The 10794-nt window shown below is 40.7% G+C and overlaps 1 protein-coding gene across 3 annotated transcripts; it reads right to left on the bottom strand.

The window, feature by feature from the left end:
- Positions 1-617: 617 nt before the first annotated feature.
- On the bottom strand, positions 618-10421 carry zmp:0000001174 (retinoic acid-induced protein 2). 3 transcript variants are annotated; one of them, XM_044360723.1, is made up of 4 exons: positions 10264-10421; positions 8247-8329; positions 7601-7673; positions 618-4159 (listed from the first exon to the last, which is right to left on the bottom strand). In XM_044360723.1, exon 4 carries the CDS (start codon positions 4080-4082, stop codon positions 2466-2468), a length of 1617 nt encoding a protein of 538 aa, XP_044216658.1. In that variant the 5' UTR covers positions 4083-4159; positions 7601-7673; positions 8247-8329; positions 10264-10421; the 3' UTR covers positions 618-2465. The 3 variants fall into 3 exon arrangements, with proteins under 3 accessions (XP_044216658.1, XP_044216657.1, XP_044216656.1); XM_044360722.1 differs by lacking the exon at positions 7601-7673; XM_044360721.1 differs by lacking the exons at positions 7601-7673; positions 8247-8329.
- Positions 10422-10794: the final 373 nt, after the last annotated feature.

Raw genomic sequence — 10794 nt, 5'->3', positions numbered from 1 at the left:
TCCCTTGTCCATTACATCACACCAGATAAACTATGTGTTTATGATGCTGTGTATATTCTTTTTTTTTTTTTATAAACCTACCAAAACAAAAGGATGTGCATGTGTTGTTACTGATCACAACAATTTTTTTTACTCTCAGGATGAGTTTTCACATAGTGGAAGAAAGTTGCTGAATTGTTTTATTTTTAATTTCACTAGTATCACCTACAAAAACATGTAGTCTGGTTACTGGTTTAGAAAATTCAATCAGTCTCAGTGCTATTTGTTTTGAAATTTTATCTCACAAGTGTAAGAAATAAGCCAGGCCCTGCATCTGCTATATATATATATAACATGAAATGTAAGACAAGAACAATTTGAAAACGCTTAAAAAATTATTCTTGAACCAGAAAGTTTTAGTTTGGACAAAACAAACGCTGTACCAAAGCTGCAGTTTTGTCCAGCTGAGTGGAAAACTGGGTTAATTTTCCACCGTTTGTCTGAGTCTCTTCCAAGACTGTGTAATCGAGTAAATTCTGACATTCTCACTGATTTCAAACCAGCTTCAAGAACACCTAATGACAAATTTGAGATAAAAATGGATTGATTATCATCAAGGAACAAGGCAGAGACACAAATTTAGACCTCAGGGTTTTAGTTCACTTCCATATAAAAAGCACATAAACTGTACAGTAAGCAAACATTTAACTGCCAGCACATTTCATCTGTTTCTTCACTGACATCTTCATTAAAATGAAAGTTTTCATAGGCAAAAAAATGCCTCGTGAGACTGACTGTTACAAAGGAAGCAGTTTTCTTAATATCCAGTCACACAGTACTAAACTGACTGTTCATTATATGTACAGATCGTATAAATTAAAGTCATACAAAGAATAAGTTAGGATGAAATCTGCACAACCAAGATCAGTTCAGACTACTTCACTGTGGGAACAAACAAAAGAGCCCTCTGCTGTGTGGACTGTGGACATGAGTTAAAAGTAAAATGTACTGTATTTGCTAAAGTACATCAATATAAATAAAGCAGCTGGTAAAATATGGAGCTTTAGGTATTTTCGATCCCTTCCTCTGTTCATCCAGACAGTCTGCATATGGCTGTTATTAGTTCTTGGCCTGTAATTTACAGATTTCATAAATGCTATAATCACAAAGGGGCAACACAGTTTTAGAAGAATAGGTAATTTTTTCAACTAAACTATGACAAAGTGCACTCAAGAGGATAAATAAACGGACACACACAGACGATACGCTCACATTCACAACTCTTATCGTAATCATAGGGCAGAGAAATACCACGCTCCACGAAAACAACAAAAATGACACCAAACCACTAGGAACAGGGAAGTTTGATAAACGGGGGGGGATGGAGTCTCAATAAGGACTGATTCTAATAGACTAATAACACACTTAACAAATATACCTACAGTATTTTCTTTCACTGAAGCAAGAAGAAAACAGTCCTTCTTTAATCTGGCTGTTCCTGTCAACTTCATCTCAATCAATATCATAACCTAGATTCACTTAATAAGTCTGTTAATGGAAACATCTGGAGTTTCTAGTGTTTTATCCACTTGCTGTGAGGTGCTTCCTCAGTTTTGGCTTCTTAATGTCTTTAAAAAAGAGGTTAATTCAGCCGGCAATAAAAATAGCTCTTTCCAGAAAAACTTTCCTTACGTTTGGACAGGCCCATAGCAAATTCTGTTTAAAATGTGAAAACAATTAAAACATCCCTTTTTTTCCCTGCTGTTAAACAAAATAAGAATTCATTTAGATGAAATTGCGGCTCCGGCCTTGCCAGATCATTATTAGCCTGTCATGCTAAACCCGACTAATCAAAAAAAAAAAATTGAACGAACCGCTTCAGTGAGCTACTGATGACTACGGGAATTTCCAATGATGGGACATGTTTTAACAGTCTCAGTCACATCCTGCTGTTTCGTACTGCTCTGCTGCGAACAGTGACGACCTCAACTATCAGATTTTTTTAGGTCTTCAGTGCACTTAAGTAAAAACTACACGTGGAAACAAATCATGAACCAAAATGGAAAAATAAAAATATGGAACCCATGTGTCTTTGCTGTAATTATAAAGTCAAAAAAAACTTTTTTCTCAACATCTTAGATTTATAAAGACAATCTCCAAAGCCACATGGAGAGCCCATTAAGCTGCCTTACGCAAAAAACATGTCTCTTAAACTCGATTTAGTCTAACACTGTAGAGTAGTGCATTACAAAAAGTAATTCACAGGAGTCCAATGGAAAACATTTCCGAAGTCTGTTACTACTGTGTCACACTGTCAGGACATTCATGAGGTTTCTACAACATTTGGAGCCAAACTCTGATCTTTGATTGGACATACAAGTGTATGAGTTTGATTACAGAATGTACCCACATGTGTTTTATGTTGTACGATCCGGAGGGATTACCAGACAGCGGACCCGCAATTAATCCCCCTCCTCTGAGCACTTTCACTTCCTGGGGAGCAGTGCTGCCAGTCTCTGCTTCTTAATGGGAAGGAAATGGATCTCCTGTGAGCTGACCTTCTTCAGTTTGATAGCTCTGTTTTTAGGGACCTTTTTAAGCGGGTCGTTGGGGTCGTGTTGCTCCCCTTGGGACGCAGATGGCACTCCATAGAGCTGCTGCAGAGACGCCCCCTGGCTGCTGTCCCGTTTGATGGAAAAGTTCTTGGTGGAGACGCCTGAAAGGCCTTTTATCTTCCCACAGAGGATGGCAGGGATCGCGTCCTTCACCGAGACGATCACCTTTGCCGTCTGCGAGGTGCTGACTATCTCAAGGTTTCCCGCCCCGCCGAGAGACGCCTCCTGACCCAGAGAGCTAGACCCACCGGCACTGCTGTCAACCACCCACTTATGCTGTCGGCTGAACTCCAGTGAAGCCAGACTGCCCAGCAGTTTTGAATCTAAACTCTGAGTGCATTCAACAGATAATTCTCTGTCTCGCTGTGGTGACCCGCTGGAGCTACATGACTGGACACACTTTTTTTTCCTCACAGCAGGCACTGACAAGTCAAGCACACTGTCCTGCTGCGGGCTGGGGTATTCCTGTTTTGGTTCAACTGGACATGCCCTGACAGAAAGGTCTAGAGCCTGTCCTTCAACCAGAGGAAGAGAGGACGGGGACACATTTTGTGGCTGGAACGATGGCACGCATCTGCTTGAAGACAACGAAGGAGAGGTAGTATCTTTTGGAGAAGTCTGAGTGCTTTTACTCACAGTGCAAACTGGTTTTGGCATGTTCCCCTTTGAGTCCTCAGTCTGCGGGACAGGAATAGGGATGGGAAGCGGGATGGGCAGAGGCACTGGCAGGGGAATGATGACAGGGTAGGGGACTAGAAGTGTGGCAGGAGGGACCAGAGGGGCCAGAGGGGAGGTGTAGGGAGGTGTGAGGGGAGGAAGCGGGAAGAAGGGAGAGCCTGGTGACTGGCAGGTAGATGAACCCGCCTGGGAAGGGAAGAGGTCCTGCAGGATGGCCGCAAAAGCCGGATTCTGGAGAAGAGAGAGCAGGTTAGCATCCTGCGCTTGACCTACTGACTTTTGGTCGACAGCTGGAGGCAAGCCGAACGTCAGAGGATTCTGACACAGGACATTGTTCTGGAGCGGCAACTGGGGACAGTTAGGGCTCTGAGGAATCACAGAAGGACTCATGTGCTGGATGACCTGCTGATCCAAGACCAGAGGAAGTGAAACTGGGCTTTGGCTCGTTATTAAGTACGGTGCTGCCCCCATTTGGCCGAGCTGAGCCCCGGCTGCTCCGGCCATCTGGAGGTGAATAGGCAGCATCAGAGGGTTCTCTCCCAGGCACACTGGATGGAGGACAGTTGTGGCTACTTTAAGCGCCACACCTCCTGGAGATTCAGCGGTGGGACTCACCACCGATGGTGCAGGAGTCTCCACCAGGTTAGAAAGCCCTCCTTTGCTCAGTCCTATCACGCTGCCATCGCAGGAATCAGCCGGATTTACTCCATTCTCCACTTTACCGGTGGTTTCTCCTCCTCCCACCTCAGAGTTGCACACATCAGTCTGGGGCGGTGCCATGGTTACAGACACATCATCACTACCCTCCATAATTCAGCTCAAAGAGTCCAACACAGTCTTCATCAAATGTTAGTGACACGTCTCATCCATTATTCTTCTAGGCAACACTGAAACACAGGAAACAGAATGTTTAATGCTGTACAGTGGTTTCAACAATTTGCTATAATGCTCATACACGTCCCCAAAACTCTACACAGTCTGACAGGATTCACTGGAATTTTGAAGGATACCTGCTTCATGTTGGGTCTCATACAGTACATCTTAGTAAGGACTAAAGAAGTTCATTTTTCAGATTTAGCATCTAGCACAACATGTTCCACAGAATTAATAATAAGGAAAAAAATAAATTACAAGTCCAACAAATAGGACTCATTCTACCACATTTAATCAGCAGTAGCAGCCTCTCACTGCTAGAAAACCTCTAGAAATGTAATATCAAAACAATTATTGGGTCTTCTGCTTTTTTAATTACTGTAAAACTGAGAGGGAACGAGAGGATTTTATAGTTCATTTTATATTATATAACATAAGTAAACAAGAGAAGTAAAATATCACAGGAAATTGACATACAGTATGTCCCAGAGCTCAATTATCAGCAGTTGTTACTGTGATTAAAAATTAAAAGGTAAACAGAAACTAGTCCAACATGAAGGTTGGTTGTTATAAAACGTATACTCGGAATGAGAGTTTCCTATTCCCGACAAGCCTTTGTAACAGAAGACAGTTTGACACGTCACAGTAGGAAAAGCACAGGTGTCACTAATGACCTGAACTGTTCCAGTCAAGTGAATAGAACAGAGCCATTATTCTGGTTATCAGTAACACCTGCGTCTTTCCTACTACTGCTGAAATCATACCTTATTTACTATATAGTGCACTATATTTACCCTACGCTGTTGTATTTATAAAAATGTCCACTACATAACTGCCCTCAAAAATTCCACAATAGATCAAAAAACATGTCCATGGCACGCACACTACTTTCTCCTAACAATCAAATTTTATAGATGCGACTCTGCAGCTGTCAGTAATGACTCAAAATGATGGTGATCAGCAGGTGTCCGAAATCTCGATTTACTGCTCACTATAAAGAAACTATTGAGTGTCTATTATACTGGTAGTAGTGAATGAGTGAATAAGGGAGTGATTTCAGACACAGTGAACACGTCTCCTGTGAAAAAGGCACTACGTTATTTTTATTTTAGTAGAAATATGTCAGTATAAATTAGAGCCTGACCGATATATTAGTCAGCCGATATTTAAATCTTTTTTAAAGTTATACAGGCAGCATTTTATGTATATTTGATCCTTTTTCTTAATTCAAGTTCATATATGTTTTTTTATTCTGTTTTTTCTTTATGTATAGTTATTTATAATTATTAAATTCTCAGTGAAGTTTACTGTTTCAGTGCACTGGTGTCGTTTTATACAATAAAGTTTATTGTTAAACTGTAAAAAATCATGCAGTGTTGATGACCACATTTGAGGGATCATTGCAAAAAATGTGCATTTATGTATATATTCTGTATATATAAGATCATATTTATAAGATGATCGGCTGATATATCAATATTGGAGTTTTTTTACTCCTTAATATTGGTATCAGCGTTGGCCCAAAAACTTCAGTATCAGTCAGGTCCTAGTATAAATATAGTCATACCCTAATCAAGCGGGATATAAAATTCTTTGCGACTAAAGTGAAAACTTAATTTCAGGGAAAGATGTCTCTGTAATAAAACCAACAAAGAGTAGAGCTGCAACGATCAGTCAATTAATCCATCGTCAGAAAATTAATCACCTATTATGATAATTGATTAATCATTTTTTCATAATAATTAAAGAAAAAACACGCCAAAATTCTCTGGATGCAGCTTCTTAAATGTGATTTTCTTCTGGTTTCTTTAGTTTTCTATGACAGTAAACTGAATATCTTCGGGTTATGGACTGTTGTTTGGGACAGAACAAGAGATTTTAGTTTGCATCTCAGGCTCTTCGGAAACATCGACATCTTTCATCATTTTCTGACATTTATAGACCAAACCTTTCTATCTGGCCAAATATCTATCATGCTTTTGTAAGCCTATTGTGTGTTAGCTTTGCTTCTCACTACATGACACCTCCACACAACACATGTCCCGCCTGCACTGGCTGTCAACCCTCATCCATCCGTAGTGATAAAACGTCCCTCGGGTGCCTAGAGATACAGTGCATCCCGTGTCAGCAAGGTCAATTATTCATACTGATGGGAGCACCAAGGATAATGTTTAGCTCTTGGGAAGGGGGACACTTTCAAATAAGCTGAAACATAACAATAAAGTCGGCACTCCACACTACCTTTTAAGTGAAAAACTCAATTAAACGAACACATGCAGTTCCAATTTTCTAGCAGAAGCGTGACACTTTTTTTTCTCTCTCCAAGCAGCCTTCATGTGGTGTTGGGTTGCCTCACTGAGCAGCGAGGAGGAGCCCTCTATCCCCCCAGGCTGGTTTTATATTGTTCTGTAGCATAGATGAGACATTGTAATAGGGCTCTGATGGATTACACAGACGACTCTACAGCTAGACGGTCAGACGATAACCTTGTCGCCATTTCACACATGGGGAAATGTCTGGATAGTGTGCACCTTGGGAATACGAAACATACTTAAACATACCCTGCGAGAACCCAATGAATGCTTTGGCATGTTTTATAGCTTGAAGTTTCTGTGTTTACTCTTCTGTCTTTTCACACCTCAATCTAGGTGTCGGCTCCTTCTGAATGATGAGCTGGAAGGTCAAGGTTGTCTATATGCATGTTAAGGACTTATGTAACACACACGCTGCTTTGTCCTGATGGGGAAGCCTCATCCTGCAAGTCATGGGATACCAGACAAAGAGGACAAATTGTTGCCACGAGAGTCGAAGCATTGGCACACATCTGTACATGTACCCTCTGTCTCTGTCTCAACCGTGAGCAAGACTGTTGCATCACATTTCTCAATATCTTTAGTACCTCTTTTTTTTTTTTTTACTCCTCATTGCAAAAGTAAGAAAAAAAAAAGGAAATTTGGACATTATGTCAGAAATTCAAAGTCTGAATAGGAAATCTGTAACTATTCTATTTTTCATCCATTTCGATGCTGCGGTCTCACTTGCATTCCAGGAAGTTTGAGGCAAGACATTTCCTGCTTGATAACATGGTCACATGAGGTCTGTGACACGATAGAGCTTCACTGACCAATATGAAAGAAGTCTTTCTTGGTTAAAACTCCCCTACTGTCACAGACTGTAATGGTTTGGCCCGATTGTTCGCAAAGTGAGGGAAATAAACCAGATATTCCTGAAGCACCGATAATAAATTCAATTTAATCTTCTCTCTTAACTGAGCTGTCATTTCTTTATACTCTAACTTGATGTTTTAGTTTAGTGAGCGTTACACTGAGCCTTCAGATCAGGTGACCTGATGCTAAGCAGGAATCACCACCAGGGTCACCCCCCCTCCCACACACACACACACACACACACACACACACACACACACACACACACACACACACACACACACACACCTCTCATACAGCAGTGCACAGCTCACTGCTCCACCTCCTCTTCACTTGAATCATGTGAGCAAAATGTCAAACCCTGCAGACGAGCAGAAGAAGGAAGTTTAAACGTCTGGAGAGAGCCAAAGTACATAGGGAACATGTTCCATTCTTCCATGAATGGACTCTGTGACTTTGCTTTGTCTCATTGTTATCACAGAGAGGGAAGTTCGAAGAGAAATGTCACATGAGCATCAATAAATTTCTACTGAGCTTATGCTCCGATTCTTGTTGATGTGCCACATGCTAAATGAATCTTCTGGGTTGTTTTTCTTTACCGCCTAAGTTTAAATCCGCTGGTCAAACAGAACAGATGAACTGCTACCAGCTCCTCCAGATAAATCTAACAACTATTTAAAAAAGCTGTTAAGACTAGTACAAAACTCTACTCACACACACACAATCAGAATATATAGTCTGAGAATTGTTACAAAAATTAAATACAAACTTATTTCCATAAACAGCTTTAGGTTAAATGTATTAATCTTCCCAAATCCTAATCAGACTTTCAACATGGTGATGGAGCTTTCAGATCAAGTGTTAAAATAGCTCCTGTTTAATACTGTTTCCATTAAATATGAGCTAATGTGAGAAACATGCAACACAAACAAACCTGCAATCTTGTCGGTGACTGAATGCTGAACACTGATACGACCAGCAACACATCTCTCGCCCCGTTCGTAACTCCCTCGTCATCTGTAAGAGGTTTGTGTTCACTAGCCAGTAACAGCTAATTGAGTAAATAGGCAAGAAGAGACCTAACAGAGAGCGAAATGAAATCCCTCCCCTGTCCCCGTTACTGTAATGATTTCCACATTTCCTTTTTTTTTTTTCCTTGCCTCATTGATGGAATGTATGCCATACTAAGTCAATAACAGGGAGAAAACAACAACGCCTTAACTTTAACTGCATTAAACTGCACTGCAGTCTAAACACATTATAAGTGCTGCTCTCTTTGCTCATATGATCCTTGCTTGTTATGGATTTAGAGTTTAGACTAAAGGGAACAAAAGGACCAGGGATGGATGGAGCAGCATAGCTGATGATCGAAAGGTCATCGTCCTCAACACCCCTCCGCTCCAATAGCCAATTACATCTCATTAGAGAGCCTCATCATGAGCAGGCTGCTCTCACATCAGTGCAGATTTCCTTTTATTCAGCCTGCTCTCCCTCCAGCTGATCTCCTGGATGCCCTAATAATCAAATACAATTAAAGCCGCAACAATTACTCTACAAATAGATTTCCATCGACACAACATTGATAACTGACAACGATTCTGTTGATCAGTTATTTGTAAAAGTCATTTTCCAAGCAAAAATGGCAAAAACTCATGAATGTTATTATTTTCAGGTTTCTGACTCTTTTATGATAATTAACTGAATATATTAGAGTTGGTCAGATGAAACACTTCATCTGAAGACATCACCGTGGACAATAAGCATGAAAACAGATGAATCAATGATGAAAAAATAATTAGGTACCCTAAATACAGTTCAAAATATATTAATACAAGAAGATCCATATTGTATAATTTGTATAATGATCACTGCGTTACAACTAATCATCGTTTTATCCAGTTTGCTACTTTCTGTTCAGATGGTTAAATGGAGAGAATGTTTAAAAATGAAAATGCATTTAGAGCTTCAGAGAGAACACCACAGGGTCAAGCAGCCATGTGTATAAACGATACAGCACTCGCTGGTAAATAGGTGATCTGCGTATGATGCGCTGAATGTAAAATGTTTACACATAATAGTATTAAATGTACAGTTTTCCTCAATATATGCTGAAGACTATGAGAATATTTAAGTGACATTTTCCTGCTCTGTAGATAAACCTTCATTAAGACTTGAGGTTGTTTTTATTTAAGGCTCCGGGGTGTTTATGTCATTGCTAAAATTGGTTATTTTCTTATAGCAGTTGTGTCACTGCACGTGTGAGCAGGCATAAGTAAACGCACGAGCGATTAAAGCCAAAGCTGTTGCAACAGGCCCCGCGTGTGACACCGTCGGGTTCATGTGAGGATATTTTCCTTCTTTCTCCAGTGGTGACATTAGTATTTTTCTACAGACATCACACCGTGCGGTGCCGTCCTCCCTCCCGGACAGATATGCTCATTATGAGGCTGTCTGGTCCCTCAACAAGCCGACGGTTCGCCATGAAAGCAGGGAGGCTGTGCGCGGTGTGCGCGCGCGTCTCCACACATCACACACGGAGAGCTGTGAGCGCGTGAGCCCCCGCTGCCATAAATATATTAAATTATATTTACATATATATGATTTATATATAAATTATGTCCTGTTATTTCTCAAGTTCCCCTTCAGCTGGTTTATATTCGAGAGAATGAGCTCGAGCTGACGAACGTTATTCTCGATACAAGCTAGCTGCGCACATCGCCTCTGAAATTGGAAAAAGGGGCTTTAATGCGTTTCAAACCCGAGACCGTGCCAACAGTTAAATAATTCCCAGTGAATCCACGTGATGCTGTTTAAATGAATTACAGTTTCCGCCGCGTCTATCCTGCATAAAAAAGCAGACGAGCCTTGGCTCACCCCGTTTCATCTCCTTCCCTTTAATGTAATTCTTCAATAAAATTCCACTTTTGCGCCAAACGGCAATATTTACTCACCTCTCAAGCTGACGAGCGCATTTAGCAGCTTTCCAAGCCGACGACTCCCTCTGATGTATCGATGAATGAGAGCCGCAATACTTTAAAATAAATAGATAAGGATTAATATCGCTTCATTGCGGTCCCGTCGTAGCGACTCCAGACTGAAGCTGCGCACGCAGCACCTCCCTCCTCCTCTTCTGTGCACGGGGACAGATCAGAAAAAAAGAAAAGAATTAAGAAGAAAACATAAACAATATCAACAACAACAACAGTATTAAAATAAATACATGAACTTAAAAAACATCACTCATGTAACTGCAAAAATACTTCATTTGACATTATGTGATTTTGTGTGCCGGTCATGTCTGGTTAGGAATAGAGTCTTGTGAACCATGTGGGTTTGAGCAGACTGTAATTTGACATAAAACAGTGTGACTGTGACAATAACCTCACCCAAATGATTAAACCAAACTGTATAAAATAATCCTGGCCAAAACCTTAACTGAATAACTGTGACAAAAAACAGAGAGTGACCTAAACACTTGGCAC

This window comes from Thunnus albacares, chromosome 9 (assembly GCF_914725855.1).
Source record: "Thunnus albacares chromosome 9, fThuAlb1.1, whole genome shotgun sequence".
Lineage (NCBI taxonomy): Eukaryota > Metazoa > Chordata > Actinopteri > Scombriformes > Scombridae > Thunnus > Thunnus albacares.
Note: the sequence above shows the minus strand (reverse complement) of the source record. Positions and strands in the feature narration are given on the sequence as shown.

Excerpts from the sequence above, each read along its gene's own strand:
- zmp:0000001174 (XM_044360723.1), bottom strand. The coding sequence starts at position 4,082 with ATGGAGGGTAGTGATGATGTGTCTGTAACCATGGCACCGCCCCAGACT.